The sequence below is a fragment of the Trachurus trachurus genome (genome assembly GCF_905171665.1).
Source record: "Trachurus trachurus genome assembly, chromosome: 12".
In the NCBI taxonomy this organism is placed as follows: domain Eukaryota; kingdom Metazoa; phylum Chordata; class Actinopteri; order Carangiformes; family Carangidae; genus Trachurus; species Trachurus trachurus.
Genome location: NC_139908.1, coordinates 25350134 through 25376355, shown reverse-complemented (window position 1 = coordinate 25376355; position 26222 = coordinate 25350134). Strand labels below are relative to the sequence as shown.

The following is a 26222-nucleotide window of genomic DNA, read 5'->3' as shown; positions in this document are numbered from 1 at the left end:
GTATCCCTCCACACAGGCAAGCTTGTGAGGAGTGAGTTGGTTAGTTCCAGATAAACGGGAGGTTCGGGTTATGGTTAGGGGGTTAGTAGGGGGTCAGTATTCCTCTTAGTGTATACTTAGTGATTTGGTTAGTTCCAGATAAAGGGGGGTTAGGGGGGCGAGTCCAAGTAATTTTTTAGTAATATTGAGTAATATTTGAGCTTTAAAAACGCAATAGTTACTTTTCCAAGTAATTAGTTCCTTTTCATAATGCAATAACTCAGTTACTAACTCAGTTACTTTTGGGGGGAAGTAACGAGTAACTGTGACTGAGATAGTAACTCTTAACAGTAACATGCCCAACTCTGCATCTACATGATGTACACTTGCAAACAGCACAGAGGCAACTGTTATCACAGTGATCAAACCACTGCTTGACTTCACTAGAGGAGTTGACTCACTGGTTTGGATGCTGGCAGCCTGCGTGGAGCTGGTGGAGCCGTTGAGCGTGACGGGGGAAAGCAGGCTGTAGGGTTTGAGCTGCGGCTCCAGCTCCTCCAGAGCCACGGGCCACAGCGAGCCGCGGCTGTGCCTCACGGCGTCCCAGCCCTGCTGCTTCAACGTGTCGCAGCCCTGCCTCGTCTTACTGATCAGACCCAGCACGTACAGACACGTCCTGCACACCAAGCACAGACAGACACCTTCTAAAAACTGCCATCTCATCACAACTACAGCTGAAGGACTGGCTGATTTCAACATTGAGATATTCCATAAATTAAAATTTTATTAATAAGAGAGCTGCAGATTCTCATTCTCAAACTGTTTCTTTCATATTCATCAGTCTATGGCCTGTGACGGTTTATTTCCCTGACTCTGAAATTTGCTTTCAATACTTAGACCAGGGGTCTCCAACCTTTTATCCTCTGAGAGGAAACAAAAATTAACTTTTACAAAATGAAAATGGCCGAGAGCTATTCATGTTTTGTAACATAAATTCTTTACATTCGTAAAACAAAACTGTGTTTCCACTCTTCATGAAAATAATATGTTTTTAGCCTCTATCATACTGATAACTGAAATTACTTTCAGGTATTGTCCCTCCTTTATTAAAGGGATAGATCAACATTTTGGCAAACTGGCCCATTGCCATAATCCCTATAGTTTTAGGAGTAGGTTCGTTACCTGTATTTGTCAGTGCAAGCTATTTTTAGAACGGTGGAGCAGAGCCGTGAGCTGCTCAGAGCTACACTATGGAGGCCCATGGGATTTCTTGGTTTCCCTCATCAAACTCATCAAATACACAATCCAACAACTCCAAAACGTTCTGGTGGACAAGTTGTGACCTGCACATTTACCACACTATGAGATAATAACAGAACGTTACCAGACAGAGTTGTTTTCGAGGTAAATTCTAATCAAAGAAGAGGATATAGGTCTGTTTCTGTTGAGCATGATATTTGTTTAACAGTGTGAGAGTAGGAATTGGAGCATTAAAGTATTTGTTGACCCTGTTTCTAAACAAAAGGTAAGGACACAGCCTGGTGATATGATAAATCACTATACTGTGGATATTTCCACCCCACTCTAGCTGCAGCATGTGTCTTTGTTTCTGTCCAGTGAGCTGAGTCCTACCCTCTGATGGATAGAACCTCACAGTGGTGGGCCAGAGCCACGATGTCAGGGATCACCCTCTCCTCCAGCAGCAGGTTCAGACCCCAGTTAGACGAGCCTATGTTTCCCTGAAAGGAAAGACCATGTGAAAATCAGCTGGTCACGTTGAATGGCACATTTTGTGTTAGTGATAATAGAAATACTGACCAAAGCCCACAGTGCTGCCTTCAGCTGTTTGATTCCCTCCCATTTGTCCAGGACCGGAGTTCGAACAGTGAAGCTAAGATCAGGAACCACATTCTGAGGGAAGAAGCAGACAGAAAAGCTGACACCACATCCTCCTAGAATACATTAATGAGCTTGTTGATTACTAAGAATCAAAGTGTATACACGGAGGAAATCAAAGCACAGTTCCCTAACCAGCTAACTCAGTGCCCTATTTAACACTGTGTCTAAACTAGGTCCATGAGTCACTAGAGACCGAGTCCTGGTGAATAAATAAAAGGAGCCCACAGGCTAAATCTGTTAGTAGTGGTTGAGTTTGCTTGATTTAGGGGGAGGGGTGACTGGCTGAAGACTGGGGGATGAGGTGGTAATGACACCATGTGTGAAAAATGATATAAAGACATCAACAGCACATTTAGAAATAAAAGAAATGCATAAAAAAAACTGAAAGTGAACTTCTCCAGCAATAAGAATGACAAACTAACATTTCTTAAAGAGACAGTTCAACATTTTGGCAAATTGGCCGATTGCCATAATCCCTATAGTTTTAGGAGTAGTTCATTACCTTTAATTGTCGGTGCAAGCTATTTTTAGAACGCGAGCTGCTCAGAGCTACGCTACAGAGGCTAATGGGATTTCTTGGTTTCCATCATCAAATACACAATCCAACAACTCCAAATTGCTCTCGTGGACAAGTTGTGACCTGCCCATTCACCACGCTATGAGATAATAACGGATTGTTACGAGACAGAGTTGTTTTCTAGGTAAATTCATGCAAAACCGCTGATGTGCATTCCGTTTGGGTGCAGTTTTTCGGCAAACAGTCTCTGCATTTGCCACGAAAACAACTCTGTCTTGTATCGTTCTGTTATTATCTCATAGCGTGGTGAATGTGCAGGTCACAACTTGTCCACCAGAGCATTTTGGAGTTGTTGGATTGTGTATTTGATGAGTTTGATGAGGGAAACCAAGAAATCCCATTAGCCTCCGTAGCGTAGCTCTGAGCAGCTCGCTGCTCTGCTCCGCCGTTCTAAAAATAGCTTGCACTGACAATTAAAGGTAACAAACCTACTCCTAAGGGATTATGGCAATGGGCCAATTTGCCAAAATGTGGAACTGTCCCTTTAAAAATATGCTCAGAAATAATTACTGATACGTTTTTTAATCTTCATATTATTTTGATACTTATTGGACATACAGACAGTATTTGATCTCCTGCTGCAGCCTAACATGTTGCACCTGTGTCCGTCTGTTTCCGCCTGCTTGTAGGTTTTAGATTTTTGTTGACATTATCAACGTGCATTTACTGCATCTGTCTGCCTTCATATTGAATTTGACAGAAATTAAATCACATCGAAGCACATTCGATTGTTGAGAAACTACTTTCTGAAAAGTGCAGCTGCTCTCAGAGGGAAAAGGTTGGAGACCCCTGCAGTGGATAAATGGCCATGAATCAAATTTCCCATCATGTCAGACTTTGGTCAACAGCTGGGGAGCTACAAATAGTTGAACTCACCTGGGCTTCAAGGAGCTGGCAGCCAGTCTTATCATGGACCAGTTGACCATACAAGTGCACAGGAAGGTAAACGTTTGGCTTCTGTGTCCTGCCATAGATGCAACAAAAAAAGAAAAATGCTGAGCCTTCAAAGGAAAAGTGCTAAGGGATTTTATAAGTAGCTTGAGCTTCCGTCTCACAGATGCTCAACTAGCTGGTGTTTCCATAGGAACTGTGACAAAGTAATACCTCTTTTTTTAGATCTATGGGAAAGACATCAGTGAACAGGGTTGGAAACTGTGGTGCACAGAGCAAAAGCGTTGACTGTGATGCTCTTGAACTAACGCAATATGGAAGGAAAAACAGTAGAAGTGTAATAAATATTATAATATATAATATTATAGTGGGAAACCAGGAGGGGAAGCTGCTGCAGCATTAAACCAACTCTAGGAATACTTCACTTTGTAGGTCACCTTTGGTTGCTGCGGCGTACGTAGTTGTCTCCATTGACGGGTTTGCGGTACGTGGTCAGGGCTTCGTTCAGCTGCTCCTCTATCATGTCCACGTACTTCAGGTTATACTCCTGCAGGGACACAATGGAGCATGAGGCAGCCATCACAGCTTCAGGAGAACCATGCTGAATGAAACGTACCTTCTGCCATTTCTCCATCTGTTTGGTGATATATCCTCTGTCACTAAGATAGGAGAAGCCTTTTGGGATGGACAAAAACCTGATGACGACACAAACAGGGTTATTTCACTCACTGTTCAAAGGTCAAAAACAGAAAACATACAAAGCCATTCAGCCAACATGTAATTACAGATGGCAAAATGGAAAAGACATGAGGAAAGACGAACATTTGAGAGACAGGGACGAGAAGAAAGAAAGTCAAGATAGGCAGAACATAATGATGTCACAGTAAAGTTGACCTTATTTAAGTATAAAATGTCATCGCTGCATTTTATCCAGAGTTACATTGTGTCCTACTTAGCTGAGTTTAGCGCGGTCACACTATGTCAGAAGTAATATTTGACTTTTATTATATTTTACATTCATAAGAACATGAGGTCATTGTAACCAAGTCCAAGATTGTGCCAAAACTACATAAATTCCCTCGAGCTGGGTTTGGGCTTTGAGTTACCACATCCAAACAGCCAAAACTGTCCAATGTTAGTGAGACATGGTGTTTCTGAGAGTGGGACAGCAGCAGGAGGAGGTCACTGACAAACACCGGAACATGTCAGCTGGAATACTGAGGCGAAGGTGAAAAATGACCAACATCCATGTCCACGACGATTAACCTCAGCCCACCTCCCATAGAGACGCACATCCAGGCAGAGTGGACCTATAGCCACAGATAGGTAGAAGTTTTACCTGAGCAGCAGCAGCACACCTTTGTCCCCCAGGTGTGTGACGGCAGGTTTCATCTCTGTCAGAGCGTGGAGGTTGGCCTGAGGAGGAACAGGGAGGAAAAACACTGATCCAGCGGTTTAAAAGCCAGAGGGAAAACTTGATACGCTGCGTGTGTTGGCTCCCTCACCTTGTCTTCACAGGCTTCATGCAGGATGTCCAGCGCCTCCATGGAAATGGTCTTGTTGTGGTCATGAAGCTGAGTCACCAGAAGTTCAATGCCCCAATTACTGAAGAACTCCACACTGGCTCGGAGGAGGACCCGCAGGTGCTTGGTGGCGTAAAGCCTGCAGGTCTGTGGTGAACACAGAGAGTTAGTAGAGATTATTATGACTCTGTGTCATGATCATCACCATCATCATCCTCATCACCATCATCACCATCATCATCATCAGGAGTGACCTGTACAGTGATGTTCACATCCACATTATTTAGTGCACCAATAAAAACTCTGCACGTTGTGCTTATGCAGAAACTAACTGGGTGGAGATAGGTGGTGTTAATACATGAGAACAGGAAAAAGTCTAAAACAATCCAATTAAGAGCACAGGGAAGTTAAAGGGATAGTTCAACATTTTGGCAAATTGGCCCATTGCCATAATCCCTATAGTTTTAGGAGTAGGTTCGTTACCTTTAATTGTCGGTGCAAGCTATTTTTTGAACGGTGGAGTAGAGCCATGAGCTGCTCAGAGCTACGCTACGGAGGCTAATGGGATTTCTTGGTATCCCTCATCAAACTCATCAAATACACAATCCAACAACTCCAAGACGCTCTGGTGGACAAGTTGTGACCTGCACATGTAATTATATTGTTTAAAATGTAAAGGGAATGTGTCATCTGTAACTTTATACCTTTTGGAGATCATTTCATCTTCCACTAACAGTTCACATTAACAGAATTTTTGACCAGGGGTGCCCAAACTTTTGCATATCACTGTAACTAGGCACATGTGTAAAATTTTAAATAACTATTATGTTTAAGGGCCCTTCTGGCCAGTTTACTAAAATATTAGTATTTCATAAATACCTCTAAATCAAGTTTAAAATGCATCCACAGATTTTTCTTAATTGACTCAAAAACCTGTAGTATTGATTCATATGCTACACAAATTGTCATTGCACCTGTGGTTCTATGAAAGGCTACGTTCAGTGAGAACTGTGTCGGCTCTTACATCAGTGGCAGCCGTGAGGATTTTGGACAGAATGACTCGAGCCAAACCGTCTCGACTGTAATCCAGCGTGGAGACAGTGAGCTTCAGCAGGTGCTCCTGGTTCTTCATGCTGCACAGGTTTAACAGACTGATGGAGCAAAAGGAAACAAGCAGCTGATTAAAGTCAGAACAACAACCACAACAGAGACAAACACCATTAAAAGATAACAATAATCTGTAAGCGTCCACTTCATTCAGGTCCTTCCTGCCTGTTGTTTGTAGCAGTGTAACAAACTAACCAAGAAATGGCACCAGGCAGACACTTCATAAACCATCATGCGCACTCATGCTTCTACTGTATATCAAGAGTTTCAAAACATTTATTGGGAATACCAGTGCAGTTCTGTGCATAGTAGCCTACTCAGGTAAGTGTTAAACCGCCCTGGTTAAAGGATGCATTACCAGAGAGGCACAAGAACTTTGTCTACCCCCTGATTCTCAGCCCATCACTTGGCCAGGCTCAGACAAACAGCTATAGCTCCAAGCCTGTTAGCTAGTGCTCTGCTAGTCACCAACATGCTCATCTTCAACAAGTAACTCTTTCGCGACCACACTAATTGCTCAGCACATCCGCTCCTCTGTTTTTGGCTATTTTTTTTTTTTTTTACCTTTTTTCTCACGTCGAACCGAACTCTGTACATCACCTAGAAACAAACGGTTTTCACGTGGTTGAAGAGTGACTCGTCTCCAACGTGCTCCTCGAAAAAACGGCGAGTTTTTCCGCAGTTTCGTTCGTGAGTAGTAAGGAGAAGAAGAGAGCTGGGTTTCTCCAAAAACGGAGCTCCCGCTCTAGTTTCAGAGAAAAACGCACTTTTGTGTCAAGTGGCAATCGGCTCATTTTACCGGTACTCTGCAGTGTGGCATGTCTCCCAAATCATTTCTACGGCTAAATAAGTATATTTGTAGGCAAATCTGGGGGGTGTGGCAGCGTGGAGAGCAGCGGTGCAGCGGTGTGGGTCTTTGGCCGCAGCGGAGCAGCTCCGTGACACTGCTGTGTGACTGGCCGGCGATGAGTGCTCTGTGGCGGGGGCGGCCGGTCACAGCACCCGCTGCAGAGCGCCCGCTCCGCTGCACCGTGAAAACAGCAGTGATAACGGGCTTTCAGATCCGAGTCTCCAAACCAGAAACGTTTGTAACAGCACCGGAAAAACTCGCCAGATTTGTCTCCAGTCGCTTTTGTAAAAAACAAGTCGCCAAGAGGGTTTGGAAAGTCGCCAGATTCAGCGAGAAAGTCGCAACCAGGTCGCAACACTGTAGCCGACAGCCGCACAGCAGCTGCAAGCTGTCCCCAGAGCAGCATTCAAGGAGACCGATTACTCAAACAAAACCAAGATCACACAGTTCATAAAAACATTATGTTTTGATTGTAGTTTAAAACAGTTTTTACATATCAGAGGACTACCATATTCACACACAGGGTAGCCTACCTCAGAGTGTCTATTATCATAATCTGTAATAGGCCTAAATAAAAAAAAAAACGGTTTGGACGAGTTAACTCGTCAATGGTCGTGAACGTTCGGCAGGCTGTGACTCGGCAATGGTCGCAAAAGAGTTAACCTTCATTCATTCATTCATTCATTCATTCATTCATTCATTCAAACCCTTTAATTTACAGGCCATTAATTACGTAATAATGTCAAGAAATAGCCAAGAAATAACAATTAATTGCATAGCATAAATTGCTTGAATTTGAATCTTGAATTTTGTATTAATGTCAAGAAATAGCCTAGAAATAATGATCAATTTCATAGTAATGTCATGTTTTTCATAAAGGGAAAAGATTACACATGCTTTTCATGCTTTGAATGTTTTGGGAAAGGCCAGAAGTGGCCGTTATATTTAGGCTATTTCTTGACATTATGATGCAATTAATTGTTATTTCTGGGCTTCTTGACATTATCACGTAACAGCCTGTAAATTAAATGGTTCAATTCTTTTGCTTTTTGTTCTGCACCTGGACTCACACTGGATGTGCGTGCACTATTCTACCCTGTTTATGCACGATCAAGGATTTGTTACCTCTAATATGTTTTGCACAGGAGGAAGACATGTTTGCATTGAGACCAATCACAATGATGTTCCAATACAGGCCCAATGGTCCTTAAAGGTGCTGCTAAAAGAGACAGAGACAGATTGTACAGCAGCTGCTCACCACTGGAAGACGCTGCACTTCTCCAGCATCTTGACCCCATGTGGGTGGGCTGACAGGGTGCCCAGGAAGAGGAAGTAGTACTGGCTGAGTGTGGTCAGCAGCCCGTTGCCCTGCAGGCTGCGCTCAGGTTTGGGTCCAGAGGAGGAAAACAGGCACTGGACAATGTCCCTCACCATGTCCTCTAAGTAGGCCAGGCCCTCCTAACAGGCAAAGACATTGGACATAGGGGACTTGGTTACAGGGTGACAACTGCAACACTGTGTGCAGCCATGCGGAAATACCACAGACTCTTTTCCCTCCTGACGATGTTGGACAACACTTGATAGTTGAAGGGATTTTTCTCTTTTCTGTTGCACATTTGTTACGTCTCAGAAACAAAGAGGTGACAGTAGTTTGTGAGAGCCGGTTCCTCTCACCTCCTCAGACGCCAGCAGGAACTCTATGAACTGACAGCCGACCACAGTCAGCTGTCTGGCTTTGGGATGCTCCAGCTGCAGGCTGCCGTACAGCTTACTGCTGGGCTTGTAGAAGAACAGCAACCTCCGTACCAACCTGGACACAAGAGAATACACACACAGTTTAATGCACAAAGCAGATTTATGAATATCAAACTTGATCTGTGGAATACTAACTTGTGCATCTGTTCATCCTTATTGCTGCGCAGACTAATGTTTGGCCACTAGAGACAGGAATACAACATCATTAGCATCTTTACCTCTCACATTTAATAGCAATGCTATATGGGCAGGAGTGGCAGGAAACACTCAGCCAACTCTGACTTCACATGCATCATCTTTGGTGAACCGAAGTGACATGAACAGTTTCACCTTTAAAATGGTTCCTATGAGGTACCAGTTCCAGTCCAGGTTCTCCTTGTGGTGGAGGATGTGACTGTCTCTCAGGTTGGTCATCAGAGCGTCCTCAGTGTCCTACATGACATTAAAAATAAGTTAAGAAATAACTATTGAAAAAGATTTCACATAAACATCTGACATCATATAAACAACATATAGGCCTATGAAGTGTTGAACAAGCTGCTGGTGATCATCTCTCTCTGCTTAACACTGGTGGGATTGAATGAGAAACACAAGATTATCACAGTTTAAAAAAATAGTTTCATACATTACTTATGTATTTCTTTAGCCTGACAAGCCAGACTATATCATTAAAATGTCTAGTCTGGCAACGACCGGCAGACCTCGGCTCAATCCAGGGGGCGGGATGAAGGCTGTCTTTCAAACTGCCTCTGCACCAATAGGGTAGCGCTACGACCAATCAGAGCAAAGAGCAGGATGACGTTAGCCTGACAAGCCAATTAAAATGTATGTCGTCATCGTGTTAAGCCCGCCCAACGACTCTCTAAACAGATAGAGCGCTGTGATTGGTGAACACAAACGGTGTTCGAGACTCAAAAAGTTCCTATGGCTCGTTTCTAGACCCACCTACGGAGCAAATAGATTTGCTGCTGCTAGGGTGCAGCTAGATTTCTAGGCTAGTATTTCTTATGACACAGCAGAAAAACAAAAAACGCCCGTCACAAGTTCCAAATAATAATATAAATTCTTGCAGATATACTCATTACTTAGGACCAGTTTAGTTTCATATTTCATTAGGTATGAAAATAGGAATTGTAAAAAATATTATAATTATACTGTACTACAATACAATGCCTCAGATTTAAAGGTGGATTTACAACAGCATAAAACACTCATTATGTAAACAATTTAGTTATCTTATCTATTTTTCAAGTTATTTTGGGGGGGTTATTTATGCCTTTATTATAGAGACAGTGGCAGAGACAGGAAAGTTAGGGGGAGAAACAAGAGGGGATGCATGCAGCAAAAGGCTGGAGGTGGGATTCGAACCCAGGCCACTACAGTGAGAACTGAGGCTTCACTGTATGCACTCGCTGGTGAGCCACTGTAATAAATACAAAATACATTTCATTAATTCTCTCCATTTAGCCTTCTGAAGCTCTGGGCCCTCTGTGCTGTTCAAACCCACAGATTAGCTCTCCAACCAATCAGAGAACATATTACATCCCATGACTAATTTTGAATTTTGAATTGTTTCAGCAGCACTGAAGGTCAAGTGTCAGAGGCTACAAGGAGAAGCTGGATGACGTAGCTAATCGATTAGCTGGGAAAAGGAAAAGAGGTGAATGAAGTCAAGGTGTGTGTAACGTGAGGTGTGCACCTTGACGATGTAGGCGTCTCTCTGAGGTCTGAAGGTCTGGTCTCGACAGTAGTGCAGCGCTCCTGACGTGCGCAGGATGTGGTCCAGGTAGAGACTGTGAGGTCGGACTCCTCTCTTCTTCTGCTCGTGAAAGCACTTGAGGCAGTTGACTGCAGCACTCGCCCTCCTGAGGAACAACACCTGACATCAGACATCACCTCTCATCTCTGGCTGTCTCTCTCCACCAGAGCTCAAGTACTCACAGTCTCTTCTCAGGGGCGATCTCGAAGGAGGCGGCCATGTTGATGAGGCTGGGCAGGCAGTGCAGGTGGTGGCTGTGGCTCTGAGGGAGGATGCTGTTGGCCTGACAGAGACAGTCACGTTTACACACTGAGGGAGTCTGAGGAGCCTGTAGCCTACTACTTCACAATAAGACTACCTCTATAAAGGATTTATGAATGGTTGATAGTTACGTTGATAGTGATTTCTATATTTTAATTTTTTTATACATATTTACAAGGGGTAGGATCATATACATTTTATACTTCTTCCTACTCCCTTTTGGGCATGTTAAGACTGTTGATGAATATGATTTATTAATTCTATTCTATTCTATTGTTTTTTTTCTGTGGTTTTTTGTTGTTGGCTTTGTCTTCTGTCGGTTTCTTTTATACTTCTTTTCATGTTTGAAATTACAAATGCAGGATTTACTATTCAGCCAGATCAGGTCAATGACAATTACTCAATAATGTTACATAACATTTATTAATGGGTTCCTATAAAGTTTTTTTTTTTTAAACCAATAATACAGAATAGTTACTCCTTAATTAGAAAATTTCCTCACAGAAATTTTGTGAGTGCCACTAAAAACACCACAAACATCCTAGATGTTCCTAATAATCTGATGAAAACACGTGTCAGCCTGCCCCCAGAGGTTGCCATGGTCATTTTACATGCTTAGTTTGGACTGAGTTTTTCAGTTGAAACTTTAATATCCTAATTGTCATCACAAAGTTAACTACCTGTGTGCGTGTGTTCGTTCATGTAAATACACGGGAGATAGGGTTCACAAATGTCAGTGAACTAGTTGACAAACTGCAGCGATATCAGAGGAGTCTCTAATTCATTAATTGGTTTCAGCTGTGGCTCTGGTCTGAAGCTCAGAGGTTTCCATGGAAACTTGAGGGGTTACCACGATGATGGACAGACTCCAGGCAGAAAAGTGGAGAAAAAGGGTTTAGGCATTTAGGCTTATTGTGACAAAACGGTTGCTCCTATCAGATCAAGAAGCAGACCACAAGTGGTCAGACCGCTTCCTGAACACGTTGGCTTTGTTTGTAGAGTAAATATTTTTTTAACCCTTGTAACCTAAAGAAAAGATTCACCTCTGATTTTCTCAGGAAATCACCTCCAAATTTTGTATTGGAGTTAGTGAGTCTGGCCGCACTCAGAGGCTCATAGTGTCAATAGAGTCTCTCTGCTTTGTCGGGCACATTGTGAGAAAGATATGTTTGTTTGTTTGTCTAACTGTGGAGAACATTTTGTGTGTAGAGAGTCATTTCAGATCATTTCAGACCACCTTTACCACTCTAGCCTGATGATTTCACACAATACACACCCATTATAATCTCAAAATGTCTCTAAGGAGGACTTTACCAGATGGAGGATTTCTCCAACCAGGATGGTGGCCCGGATGGATGTGGGGTCATCACTGCTTGTGATCACCTCGACCAGACCCTGTGGAGGTGAGACAGTGAGATACAGACACGGACAGGGTGCTGAATCCTCTGTGATGGGTGACTGTACCTCCAACAGTCCTCTCTTGATGAAGGCAGAGAGCACCAGAGCCAGGTAGTTGTCCATCAGGTCCAGTCTGGAACAGAACCAGACCCCTGATTAAAACACAGACCACTTTAAATCATTATGTTTCAGCTCACATGATGAGGCGTACACTGTGCTCACCTCGAGCGTGACCGATGTGGGAGGATGGTTTTAGCCTCCGAGGCCACAAATCCGTCGGAGAACCTCCAGCTGTCCTGAAACCTGCTGGGGTCTGAACAGGAAACGGCTTCACTACATCGCACAAGTCCAGCAGACAGCAGCTCATCACAGTGACGACACCACACCCACCTACACTGGTCAGAGCTTCACTGAAGTCTGCAGTCGCTGCAGGGACGGTGAGCTGGAAGATCTCATACAGCACCTCCAACAAAGCTTTCTGTGGGGGGGAGAGACACGATGTCAGCTTGACAATCCAAACACAAAACTGAAGCAAGTCACACATGTCTTTATATCCTGCACCATGCAGCTGTCTGAGGGCTTCACTCAGGTTTTCTTCATTTTGTCTATGGTTTTTAGTTGTTTTTGTGTGAGAAAGAAGACGACATGAAGCCCAGACCACGGCAGTGAACGGAACCTTAACAGTACGTACTGTGCACAGTGGCCCGACAGACAGACAGACTTTTTAGACATAACAAACAGTGTTCAGATAGACACCTGCTGAATTCATTCACTGAGCAATCCACTTCTGCTCCTGGCTATCTTAGGCTGCACTGTGGTACAATCAATTCTGCTTAATTAATTATTTTCTTTTCCAAAATAAAAGAATGGCAGTCGGGGCTGACAGGTTTTGACAGTTAAAGGGATAGTTCAACATTTTGGCAAATTGGGCCATTGCCATAATCCCTATAGTTTCAGGAATAGGTTTGTTACCTTTAATTGTCGGTGCAAGCTATTTTTAGAATGGCGGAGCAGAGCTGCGAGCTGCTCAGAGCTACGCTACGGAGGCTAATAGGATTTCTTGGTTTCCCTCATCAAACTCATCAAATACACAATCCAACGACTCCAATACGCTCTGGTGGACAAGTTGTGACCTGCACATTCACCACGCTATGAGATAACGGAACATTACGAGACAAGTTTTTTTCCGAGGTAAATTCATGCCAAACCACCGATTCCTGTTCCCGTCGGAGGCAGTTTTTCAGCAAGCTGTCTCTGCATTTGCCTCGAAAACAACTCTGTCTCATAACGTTCCATTATTATCTCATAGCGTGGTGAACTTGTCCACCAGAGTGTTTTGGAGTTGTTGGATTGTGTATTTGATGAGTTTGATGAGGGAAACCAAGAAATCCCATTAGCTTCCGTAGCGAGCAGCACACAGCTCTGCTCCGCCATTCTAAAAACAGCTTGCACTGACAATTAAAGGTAACAAACCTACTCCTAAAACTATAGGGATTATGGCAATGGCCCAATTTGCCAAAATGTTGAACTATCCCTTTAAAAAGACTAGAATCACCTCCTTGTGGTTGTTTCCTCCACCAACTAGCCAAGTATCAGGAAGTAATCTCCATTCTCCTCCTCCTGAGTTATTGTTTTGGCAGATCATTGACTTTTGACCTTCTGGATATAAAATGTCATCAACTCATATTCTCCTCAAAAACCTTTCAGTCAGATTGGGTCATAATTTGTGAATATCTCCCGCTACTGAGATATCGCATTCACAAGATTTAGACTGACAGATCAAAAACAGTATCCCTGTAGCTCCAACAGAGAGGCTAAACTCTGATTTGGAAAAAAAACTATCTACAGTCTCTAAAAACACCATGTCTAGGTTCTGGGTACTTATTGCCCTTTGCAGATATCATTGATTGTTACCATGGTAACATTAGTCCGAGGCCTCAGTTAGCCTGGACAGACACTGCAGACCAGTCTGACATGTCACTGTGACATCGGCCCTGGGTGAGCAACCAGGACACTCAGAGTGTCTCACTTTAACTTGGTTAGCAGTTAAATCTAAAATTAATCTAACAGGGTCAGATCAGTTCACTGAAAACACAGAGTCACCGCTGGTACAGGAATCAGACACACACACAGACTTTACACCAAAGTGACAATAAAAAAGAGCAAATTATATTTTTAGATATTTTAGAGCTGCTGCTTTTACCTCTTTGATCACTGTACGTCAGACTAACACATGACGATAGGATATAAAAACTAAAATCTTTTATATATTTTATGAGAAAAATAATCCACAGCCAGTTATAATTAGCTGCTGTGGTTACAGCATTTCAGTCAGGTGCAGCTCATCTGACTGAAGAGCTGCACTCATAGTATGACGCTGCTCCAGAGACGAGACCTCAGTCGCTTTCATCCTCCACTCTCCTCTTAAGTTAAGCACGTCTGGCATTAAAATGCATCAACTATTCATAACAACCATCAGACAGACAGGGAAAGACTCATAAAAAAACCACTCAGACATTTAGAAAAACATCAGCTGATATGAACCAGGACCGACAACAAAGACCTGACGGACTGAGGATGAAGAGGAGTTGATGAGTATGAAGCTGAGGGGGTCACAGTGTTCAGTCTCAGTCTTTCTCTAGAAGAGGACATGCAGCTGAGACGACTCCGAGACGACCAATAAGCTGACAAGCACTACTTGTTAAATCCAATGTTCACTTTCTTTTCCCAGAATGTTTAATTCAGTGTGTGATATCAGCTCAGAGACTCTGTGTGTGTCTGTGCTTGTGACTCAGATGAAGCTCAGATAACATTCATGACTATTTAATGCAGAAAACCAGCAAAACTCAACCTGCTTGCTCTCCCAAATTGGATTTAAAAAGAATACATAGATATGTATGGATATATAATGAATATGATATTTATGGATTTAGGTTTCAGTCAATCAAATGAAGAGAGGACTTCCATCAGACCTAGATCAAGTCACAAACACAAGACAGCTGCTCTCTTGTTTCTACATTTATGTGGGTTTGACGTTGTGTTGCTTTAAATGTTGCTGCAGCAGGGGATTGTGGGATGGAATTTCTCCTTTGTTTTTGTAACAGAGGTTCCCAGTGTTTCCTCCGCTGGAGGAGATGAGACAGGAAGCACTGAAGCTCCTTATCATGTGGAGAAGTGGAGCAGCTCTGATCGTGGCTGTTTCCAGGTCATTTCACTTAGTTCAGAACCGTCCTCAGAATAAAACACTTTCCGACTGCAGCTTTGGTTGAATTTCAGGGTTCAAGCCTTTTATATGCTACTTGACTCAAATGGAGGTGGTGCAAATCTAGCCTTCCAATCTATTACACATAATACGAAACAGCACATGCATGTGTATTTGGTGGCACTGAAATAATCTAGATCCTCCCCTATGTAAACAGAAGCACACGCCTTCAGCTGTTGGGTGAAGGTTGTGTCCTTTAAAAGCAAACAAGTGTGACTATTGCATTGTACTAATCACCTACCCGCACTTCCATATTTGGTATACAGAGCAAACCAATGAGCGACTCGATCCCAGAGCTGCTTGACTTGCAGAGGTTAATGATGCCTGCAAGGTGAAGTGGAGTTAGTCAGAGGAACACAGCACCAACTGTACTGTACAGTCAAATATCCTAACACGCTCCCCGACCATGAAATGTTAATGAGGCGTGCAGACATGAACACAGTGTACAGAGGGAACAATGTTTTGAAGACTCTGAATTCAACATTTACCCGACCAGGAACGAAACGAGGCGACAATAGACATTTTACTGGCCATGAATCGAGCCTCTCTGTCCTCCCTGGAGGAAGCAACCAAGACAACATTAATGACAACAAAAAATAAAACACACAAGATTTTATGTGACGTGCTGCTGGGGACTTTGAGGGACTCACTTGAGCTGCCCCTCTGCTATGTCAGGAGTGTGTCTGTAGTGGAAGTCAGTGTAGGGGGCCAGGATTTGCTGGGGAACAGAGACACTTTGTTTCATAAATAACATTGCACGCACATGTTAAAGGGATATTACAACATTTAGTCAAATTGTCCTATCACCATAATCCATATGGTCATAGCAGTAGGTTCATTACTTTTACAGTAATTGTCGGTGCAAGCTGTTTTTAGATCAGCAGGGCAGAGTCGTGAGCTGCTCAGAGCTACGCTACGGAGGCTAATGGGATTTCTTGGTTTCCCTCATCACACTCATCAAATACACAATCCAACAACTCCAAAACGCTCTGGTGGACAAGTTGTGTTGAGTTGAGTTGAGTTGAGATTACTTTATTTATCCCATAGGGCAATTCTGTTTCTACAACTGTGTTTGTGAGCTGCACATTCACCACGCTATGAGATAATAATGGAAATTCAGTGTAAATGCAGCTGGAACTACATTCCAGACACTCCTGCTGGGCAGAGTGATTTCAAAAGCAAAAGTAGTTCCGAGTATTTGCTTCATGTGTCGTAATGTTACATAAATATGTTATTATATCATTGTGTGGCGAATGTGCAGGTCACAACTTGTCCACAAGAGCGTTTTGGAGTTGTTGGATTGTGTATTTAGTTTGATGAGGGAACCGTAAAATTCCATGCACCCCTGCGTTAGCTGAGCGGCTTGCGTCTCTGCCCCGCCGATCTAAAAACAGCTTGCACCGACAATTAAAGTTAATGAACCTACTGCTATAACTATAGGGATTACGGTGATAGGAGAATTTGTCAAAAATGTTGAACTATCCCTTTAACCTGAACATCTTCGGCGTGTAAAGTGTGAGTACCTCCAGCTCGACGTCAGAGCGGACGTACTGCCGGGTGTGCGGGTGGTTGAGGAGGTGCAGGACGGTGGTGATGAGGGCTTCATTGATGCGACTCAGCTGACTGTCGGTCACGCTCCTCAGGATGGTGCTGAGGCCGCCGCGCTGCGCCACCACAACAGGGTTCTTCAAGGCTGCAGAATAAAGGGGCCACACAGAGTTCTGCCAACACTGTTACACCGCTGACGTCAGAGGGGAGGGGAATGGCTGTGTGTGTCTGTGTGTCTGTGTGCGTGTGTGTGAGAGTATGTGCGCACTTTGTTTTCACTCACAGAGCTCACAGATTATGGCGACGCAGGCCCGCACCATACGATCCCGTTCGTGGAGCCCGTCGTTGCCCACGGCGATGAGAGAGTTGGTGACGGAGGAGGGGAAGAGCAGCGCGTTCACCGTGATCATCTGTGTGAGGCACCGACACGTCAGTCAGTCACGTTTATTTACCGAGATGCTGAGGGATGTTGTTGAGCCTCTCTGAGTCTGAAACATCTCCACTGCTGTTTGATGGACAGCTTCTAATGGAGCCTGCAGATAAACCCTAATGACTTAGCTGATCCTCTAACCTCTCCTCTGGAACCATAACAAGGCTGACATTTGTGGTTGGAGAGAAATATCTCAACAACTATCACATGAATTGCCACTGACTTTTGTGCAAACATTTAGAACCATTAATTTTATACAGTAATAAAAACTGTTTTACACATGAAAGAGTTCTTGGTTTAGGAAGCACGACAGTATATGTGGAACTATAATCCATCCAACAGTGTGGCCATCATTTAATGCTTTAACCCAGTGGGTCACCTTGACAAATCACATTAAAAAGACCAAATTGGATCAAATAAAGGGTTTTTGTGAGGTCACAGTGAACTTGAGATTCAACACTTTAACACTTGACCATTAAAATCTAAATCCGGTCATCATTATGATGAAGCCAGCCACATCCTATCATAATAAAGGCGTAAAAAAAAATATCATACAGTAGAAATAGAAAGGGATGGACAGACAACCCAGGAATGTAAAGCTAAAAAAGTAGGATGAAGTCTTTATTGTACTGAGGGTGAGCTTTGTGGAGATGTTGTGAAGGTTGGCCTACACATCCTCTTGCCTTTCATGACCAGAGTGATGAATGTATAATTGGTCAAGCTTTGTTTCTGATATGCAGCAGCAGCAGCTATGACTATGTGAATACTTTGAGTAGATCTTACCTTACGTGCCAGTCTGAGAGCCTGCGTTCTCTCCACCTCATTACTTTGCTGGATATCTATACACCTGGGACAGAGCAGAGTGGACTGGTGTATGACTAGGGAATGAAATCTATTAATACACAAACACAATACAGCTGCAAGGTGGGAAGAGGTTTAAATTAGACACAGCAACAATTATTACTGAGTCTTTCATAAACTGTTGAAACATCCAGCTACTGCTCTGACTCAGATCTATCACTGACGTCTCCAAAACATGATTCCTGAGTAACAAAGGTGAAATAATTAAAAGTGGCACCATAAGACTGAAATACAGATCCTTTAATCATCTGGGGGGGCTCTTTGTTTCTCTATAATACTTTCAGAAACTACTTAAAGGTCCAGTGTGTAAAATGGGGGGAAAATCGTGATATCCAGCGTTCAGATTCTAGTTTGCAGCGCTCAGTTGCTCCCGTCAGCAAAGTGACTTGTTTACCACGACTGGGACGACTGGGAGTATTTCAGGAGCATGGAGCGATGAGGTGAAGATCTAAACCATTTTACGATATGTCTTCTGTTTCCTACTCCTTTCCTTCCTTTGGTTTATTTATGAACACGAAACTCGCAAAACGCACTCTCTGGCTCGATGGATTTTCTGTTCAGGCTGCCGTACAAACATGGCGGCGCAAGATGGCGACATTCTCTAAAGCAAGACCCTTGTATAAAAGAATAGGCTACGGAATAAGGCTACAGAACCAAACAACTTTTATTTTATAGTGATTATATTCATGGGTATTATATTCAGATTTGACAATAAACCTTGCCAATTATTACACACTGGACCTTTAACTTCACCTTTATGGCCATTCACTACTAATTATTAAACTGTCAGCCTCCCTCTGTGTCACCTCATCTCACCTTGCAATCAGATAGTCCACCTGCAGCTGAAGCACCTTCTCCAGCACATTACTGTCTCTGATCAGGTAGCGCAGAGCTCGCAGTCCAGCCGCACGGACTTCCTTGGCCTCGTTCAACAGCGCTAACCGAAGACTTGGGAGAGGAAGGTCAGGACAGACTCGGAATCAATAACACTGCAAAACTGTTAGCTTCAGCCAACATGTCCAAATACTCACCAAATAATGATCTCCTCATAGCTGAAGCCAAGCTTCTCCTCTGAGTGGCCCACACTGCAGAGAAGCTGTGGAGGACACAGATACAGACAGTGACAACTTCAGCCTGAACCATGTGGAGTTATCTAGTGCATTAACAGCATGTATCAGTTTTCTCCTCTACCTGGAGTTCTGCTTTCTCTACAGCCATGCCCTGAAGAAGTGTTGGGCAAAACCGGTCAGCGTTTTACTATTGTTTTTATGTAAGATGCCCTGACTTATTAAAAGCTTTTATTAAAAAATCTTTGGCTCTAGCAAGTGAGTGTCCTATGACGTTTGTCTACTTCTAGAGCACCACACATCACCTTGAGTTTACTTTTTTCTGTTTAGAGCACTCGGTACGCCCCGCTGTCTCTTCATATCATCAGCAACAATGTCTCAAACAGGTGGAGATTCACAAATTTACAATATAACGTTCATGGAGGAATAGATAGATACATTCATATGTGCCTCGCTCACTGTAGGCCTTACTACCACTGTCAAAGTATTAGGAACCATCTGCCTAGGCTAGAGCTTCTATCTCGGACTCATCAATGTAAACCACTGACCTTCTTGTATCATTTGTGTCTGTAACCCAGATTGTCAATGCTCTCAATTGACAAAACCATCTTGTCTGAGGTTTGGGAATCAAGGTTTTTTTGTAGCTAGCTACAGTACAAATGGCCGCCCTCGGTCACATCCATGCTCCCCATATGTCTACATGTGGCTTTGTTGTTACAGTGTTGCTCCAACAAACCTTGACGAAGTTGTTGAGGTGACCCAGCTTGCGCATGTTGGAGACTCCCTGCTGCTTCACGATGTTTTGAAGGATTTCACAAAGGTTCTTTGCAGGATCTGAAATCAGCAGAGCAGCATGGCCTTTAGTCACAGCAGCACAGTCACAAACACCACCAATATCTTCCTGTGGTAAATAGCCCCCCCTCACAATGAGTGATTGATTCTCTCTCTGATTTATACAATATTGTGTTGTAGTAACTACCGAACAGAAAAAGAGTGACTACATTAAAGTGGGATAACATTTTCAGTGGGGGTAAATACTGGGACCCACAACAGAGGGATTATTTACTGACAGTCCTGATGTTAAACACTCACTGTAATCATGTTTTAGGCCTGTAAATTAAAGGGATAGTTCAACATTTCTGGCAAATATAGCCATTGCCATAATCCCTATAGGCTTAGGAGTAGGTTTATTACCTTTAATTGTCTGTGCAAGCTATTTTTTGATTGGTGGAGCAGAGCCGTGAGCTGCTCAGAGCTACGCTAGTTGTTGGATTGTGTATTTGATGAGTTTGATGAGGGAAACCACAAAATCCCATTAGCCTGCATAGCGTAGCTCTAAGCAGCTCGTGGCTCTGCTCCGCCGTTCTAAAAAATAGCTTGCACCGACAGCTAAAGGTAACGAACCTACTCTTAAGACTATAGGGATTATGGCAATGGGCAAATTTGCCAAAATGTTGAACTATCCCTTTAAATCTAATAGTTATCAGTATAAAGTATTCCTGTATAAATGTCAAATGATGGTTTGAGCTGCAGTGGATCTTAGGTTGTTTGGTTGTTCAACAGTGTATAAAAAGTGAGCTGGTCCATCGGCAGCCTCACTGGGCATCACTCTCTTTAACACATCCATTGTTAGCAGAGATGGACTGAAACAATAATTCAGGCCAGGAATCTGACTCCGTCCCAGGGCACGCCCACACAAACCATCAGGCCACACATTCTGCAGGATAACACTGTTCATGATGTAGCAGCTGACAATAAACTACCGTATACTATAAAATACTTAAACTTACAAAACACTGTGTCTGACAAATTGTTATTTTTGACTACTACTGGTGCATTTACAGAACTGTCAGAACTTTAGCAATTTCATGTTGTATCAAATGAAGGTCAGCAGTGTCCTCTCTCACATTGTGTGAAGGAGGGGAAACAAAAAAAATCAGACGAGCGCTTAGATCATAATTATTATTGACGAGTATTACCAAAGCTAAATTAACGTAGACAGATAGGGCTGAAGTAGCAGAAGATGTGGACCAGACACTGCAGCAGTGAGGTAAGATGGCTCTCATACACAGGTGAGGTCTGTCAACTCACTGCTGCTTGTTACATAATAACTGGTCCAGCTAAAGCTACAGCGTCAGCCACTGCTCCTGATGGGCTGTAACCACTGACTGTCACACACACCCAAATCAAAATTAGTGAGTTGACACGTTTGTGCAGTGGTTCTTAGTGTAATAAGACAACAAATATGTATAATCTTTTATGTCAAAATGTATTATATGAAAGTATGAACACGGCAGAGAAAAAAGATATAAATGATACTTTGCATTTAGCATTTTCTGGCAGAGCAGGGAAACCTCTCTTTATCAACCTTTTGTGCCATTAGTGATGTGCTGTGTAGGGACACTTCAGCCAGATATTTACAGCTCGACAATGTGATAACTTTGGACAGTGCGAGTGTTTTAAATTGTAAACGGTTTCCACACAGAATAAAGTCACATCGCATCAGTAAAAGTCAGTTATTCAGTAATAGTTAGGACTCTGCAAGCTAAGACAAAAATGGCTTTCACACCCTCAGGACAAATTGTTGTGAATTTTGTCTAATAATAAAAAAAAATCCATTGCAAAAACAGAAACCATGTCACTGAGCCACAAGTTAAACCAGGGATACAATGGATCCTTCCAGTTTTGCAATATCAATAATTCAGCTGTAGCTCATGGCAGTGCAATGTTTTATTTGTCACATGCCAAGGCACAGTGGACAGTGCTGGTGGGATGTGCACTGTGGTGCTTATTCATGTATTAATATTTTTCTACTAGTGCACATTATGTTTTTAGCTACAATAGATCAACTCGGTTTGTATTACAGTAGGTGCAGCATGGCAGCTGTTAATGTTTAACAAAAACACATCATTTAATTTTGAATTTAACTCTTAGGCTCTGGATTGAGGGTCCAAACAGTTTGTCAACAGAACATAAGTGTCTGTTATGGTTGCTCAATAAATGCATTTCAAATTGCACTTGTTTCTGATTAATATATCATTTACATAGTTCATCACATTAAAAGTCACCATAAATAGCTGTATTGTTTTTTTGTTTTTTTTTAATCCTTTACACATGCACATGTTATATATAGACTGACACTTCACAGGTTGGTCAAAAAGTTTTCATCTACACAATGGTTTGGCACAATTCTAGTTAACAGAGTAATTAGAACTTTGATGACTTTGTCATCTCAAGATGAAGAGATAATTTTAAAAAAATCATGGCCATTCAGAGGAGCAGCTTCCTTCTTTTTACAATTTTATTTATTCATCTATTTTTCAGTGGCATATTGATGTCTATTTATATTACCCGGACAGAGTGGATCACTGAGAAATAAATAAAGTGGGAACAAAAGAAAACTCAAATCTTTTTTTTTCCCTTTTTATTTTTTACAGAATAGTTTTTAAAAAGAGTGCTGGGTCATGTCCAGGTGAGGAGTTGCAATGCAATCATGTCCAGAACTACAGATGACCTCAGTGGAGCCACATGTCACAGTGTCGTGGATAAAAAGAGAAGTTCAGAGCCACCCACAGAAAGAATAAAACTATTTAACTTAGTTTGAGTGTGACATCACTGACAGACACACACCTGAGCAGAGCTCACCTGGACAGAGCAGCAGCAGCTCAGCAGCCGGTGATGCTGCTGATGGACTGACTGACTGACTGACACACACACACACACACAACAGCTGCTCCCCGGTTCTGTCCCGGGTTCTACTACAGGTTCTATGGTTCTACTCCAGGTTCTGTGGTTCTGTGGTTCTACCTACCTCTGGACAGATCCAGTGGCACGTTCTCCTCCCCGCTGTCATTCCGACCTGTCGGCACAAACACACACTTTAGACCGGGCCCGCCGGGTCGCAGGGTCCGTGCGGACACAGTCCCGGTCCCGGGTCCCGCTGACACACACAGTCCGAGTCTCACCTCGCATCCGACCGCTCCGTGACGTCCGGCCTCGGATGCTGCTTACCGCCATCTTTCCACGAGCCACACTGAGTGAAGAGGGAGCGGGGCGCTATCGCGAGAATCCACATCCTGACCGTGTCTCATCCTCATTTGAGGACTCCCCCTGCCAGCAAAGACTGTCCTGCACAGTGAGGGGGATGAGGGACTCATGAGCCTTATTAAAAAAAAAAGTTAATGAACATCTTTATGAACACAACATTTGGTATAGATTTATTAAACTTACACTGGTGAAGACTGAAGAGGATCTGAACTTTAACTTGTCCTGTTGTGCAGGTCTGTCATATAAATCTATCAGACCTTTGATTCAGATAAACTTCCCTCTGTTCCCCTGCCATGACAACCATATGGTTCGGATATGAGGACTGTTAACTGGTCTGGAGAATTAAATCATAGCTCCAAAAGTTGTGGAGTTCTTCTGGCACAGAGCTTAACAATGAACAGTCCCAGATTTATTGTAAGGCCATATATAAAGAGAGATTAAAATGGATTGTGATAACCTGGAAAACTAAAGAAACAGAAATAGCCCACATCTGTTACCAGAAGTTTTTAACAGGACACAAAATACAGACTAAAAGAACTGGTGCAGTGAAACGAGAAAAAAAATAGCGCATTAATAAACACAGAGCTACTACTTTTGACTTTTTAATAAGTGTTTTATTTTAAATGACTAATAACCTACAAGCTGTTAACACAAAAACAACACCAACATGAAAAAATCATCTGACCCATAAAGATTATAAAATGTCTCCTCACCTGAATATTTTGTGCATATTTCACTAATGGCTAGTGCAAAATGAGCAGATGGCAGGCCTAAAGTTTGATATCAACATCGTGTCACAGTGCCCTTCGGTGTGGCTGTAATAAGAATTGTGACAACCAACCAGTGAGACAGCCAACCCCGGGCTCCACTGCAAAAAGGTTCTTAGGGAAAAACTGACAAACCAACAAAGAGTAAAGGGAAAACACTGAGGTTAAATGGAGGGAGAAACGAGCCACAGGTGGAGCAATCACACACAGGTGAGACACATGAGGTAATCTCAGGAGGGAGAGCACATGAAGTCAAGACATTGGGGAATTTTACAAACAGGAAACAAGAGACAAACCATGACAGCTTCAGCCTTTAGGTCATGTTTTGACAATATGTTGACATGTGTGATATGAAACAGAGAATTCAGAAAATGTAGTGTTACCTGATGTGAACACAACTCTATTGCCCTGTCTTGTAAGAAAGAGGACCACAGTGTTTCTATAAGCTTTCCTCATTAGTGTCTTTGTCACCTTCCTTGATATTACGTATAATGACTGGCTGCCGGCGACGTCAATGCCAATCTCTCACTTTGTTGATGTTGTATCTAAACGTGATGTAAATTTAGGTTCCCCATTTAATGGTAGTAAAAATGACTAGTTAGTGTGAATGCTGAAAGCATTCACACTATTGTTCTTCTGTTCGGCCATTTCCTTTGGCACTTAACTAGTCCTTCATACTTTGTGCTATTTCAACAATTCTCACATCAAAATGTTCAGCCTTTTCAAGACAGGTGTGCTATTACTTTTCTCTTTTCAACTATTCATACTTTTTGCAATATTCAACTATTTCTGATTTTTTTTTTTCCCCATAGAGAATGCATTGGAACAGTCTTGAAACTCTTCAAATCTTCTTACTTCTTTCAGCCTTTAAAGCGTCCACATACTTTCAGCTAGAGACTTCATTCAAATTCGGAGTTGTAGACAAACTTCTAATGTATTCATCCTGTATTTACAACTTTTTAATAGCTTGTACCGTTTTTGAGATAAATCCTTTAAAAGCACATGAGGATTTCTGACAAATTTCACACTTTTCAATGAGTGTGTATGGGGTTGGGTCAGAGTGGGTGACGTCATCGTAGAGTGCAGCAGATCCAAAAAAGCGACTGGAACTTTTCTTCTGAAATTGCCAGCAAAGCTACAAATGACACTCTACACTCATGATTTTGGAAACAGTTTGTAGCCACGCTTGTCTTAGGTCTCACAATGCCGTCAAAAATGCACAGAGACTCAGAGAATAATTTAAAATATTTTTTAAATGCAGCCATGGAGCTCTCTGCTCCCATTCAGCCCAATGCATTTTTTTTACAGCAGCAGGAGAAGGAGCTCAACTTTGTAACTTGCTGTTAAGTGCTTTTTAATTCATTTTAATTCACCCAAAAATAGTCACAGGTCACAAAAAAGTCCTCTACTTACTTGTTGTGGCTCATTTATACTATTTTCTGCTTCTTTTAAGCATCATTGAAAAATCTCACATTCATCAAAGTCTCAACCTCTCTTCTCCACAACTCTTTCTGTAGTCCAGTGGGTAAGGTGGCTGCTTGCCAACCCCAAGGTCACTGGTTCAAATCCAAGGGAAGCACTCTTTTTATGTTATGTTGAATTCTGCTCCCCTCCCCCACCCTCAATTGGTTACAGGTGTTCGTTAAGAGACGCATTAATTCCTAGTGCCACAGTTTGCAGCACATCATCACATTACAATGGCAACATGCTTATGTCTGTGCTCTCTGTGGCGAAGTGGCAGAGTAAAGGTTTAGTGATCATGAGGTTGTGGGTTTGATTCCTGGTTCAAATCTTGCCTCAACAACAATTATAGTGAATTATTTTCCAGTCGTCCTCTGTTGACTTCTGATAACTTGCTTCATGTTGAAACTGCTGCTCTCAGCCTGAAATTCACAGAAATGTTCATTCTAAGTCATTCAAGCTTGACTCTCAGGCTTTCTTGGTGTTGACACAGTGCGTTTCCAACAGGTGCAACTTTGGGCTCGTTAACTTCAGAGTGAGACAGAGTGCAGCTCATCAACAGACAACAGTCTCTGTAACTGTGTGTATACTGTGGCTTTGAGGCAGAGTGGAAGTCTACTGACCATGAGGTTGTGGGTTCGATTCCTACCTTGGTCAAACATTTGTATGGTTTGCACTGTTTGCTAATTCTGCAACAGCGTTCAGCTGCTTTCAGCATTCACACCATTTCCATTCTTGGAAATGCTTTTTAGTGTGACTGCTGAGGCAGTCACACTATTG

At 42.7% G+C, this 26222-nt stretch overlaps 1 protein-coding gene across 1 annotated transcript in view; it reads right to left on the bottom strand.

Annotated features, from left to right (window-relative positions):
- Positions 1 to 23184, bottom strand: part of LOC310994998 (rapamycin-insensitive companion of mTOR-like) — a gene marked incomplete at both ends in the record, with an annotated part of 29150 nt that extends 5966 nt beyond the window's left edge. The window contains 30 exons of the mRNA XM_083983928.1: positions 441 to 655; positions 1612 to 1718; positions 1798 to 1890; positions 3332 to 3419; positions 3784 to 3893; positions 3963 to 4041; positions 4686 to 4762; positions 4852 to 5016; positions 5894 to 6020; positions 8085 to 8284; positions 8501 to 8636; positions 8717 to 8763; positions 8912 to 9013; positions 10281 to 10446; positions 10523 to 10623; positions 11916 to 11996; positions 12066 to 12132; positions 12222 to 12312; positions 12390 to 12477; positions 15503 to 15585; positions 15750 to 15817; positions 15912 to 15979; positions 16785 to 16954; positions 17093 to 17219; positions 18023 to 18086; positions 18917 to 19048; positions 19132 to 19196; positions 19904 to 20001; positions 22979 to 23026; positions 23133 to 23184. Of these exons, the coding sequence (XP_083840054.1) occupies positions 441 to 655; positions 1612 to 1718; positions 1798 to 1890; positions 3332 to 3419; positions 3784 to 3893; positions 3963 to 4041; positions 4686 to 4762; positions 4852 to 5016; positions 5894 to 6020; positions 8085 to 8284; positions 8501 to 8636; positions 8717 to 8763; positions 8912 to 9013; positions 10281 to 10446; positions 10523 to 10623; positions 11916 to 11996; positions 12066 to 12132; positions 12222 to 12312; positions 12390 to 12477; positions 15503 to 15585; positions 15750 to 15817; positions 15912 to 15979; positions 16785 to 16954; positions 17093 to 17219; positions 18023 to 18086; positions 18917 to 19048; positions 19132 to 19196; positions 19904 to 20001; positions 22979 to 23026; positions 23133 to 23184 (3115 nt within the window). The remainder of the gene's footprint in view (positions 1 to 440; positions 656 to 1611; positions 1719 to 1797; positions 1891 to 3331; positions 3420 to 3783; positions 3894 to 3962; positions 4042 to 4685; positions 4763 to 4851; positions 5017 to 5893; positions 6021 to 8084; positions 8285 to 8500; positions 8637 to 8716; positions 8764 to 8911; positions 9014 to 10280; positions 10447 to 10522; positions 10624 to 11915; positions 11997 to 12065; positions 12133 to 12221; positions 12313 to 12389; positions 12478 to 15502; positions 15586 to 15749; positions 15818 to 15911; positions 15980 to 16784; positions 16955 to 17092; positions 17220 to 18022; positions 18087 to 18916; positions 19049 to 19131; positions 19197 to 19903; positions 20002 to 22978; positions 23027 to 23132) is intronic.
- Between the last annotated feature and the right edge of the window lie 3038 nt (positions 23185 to 26222).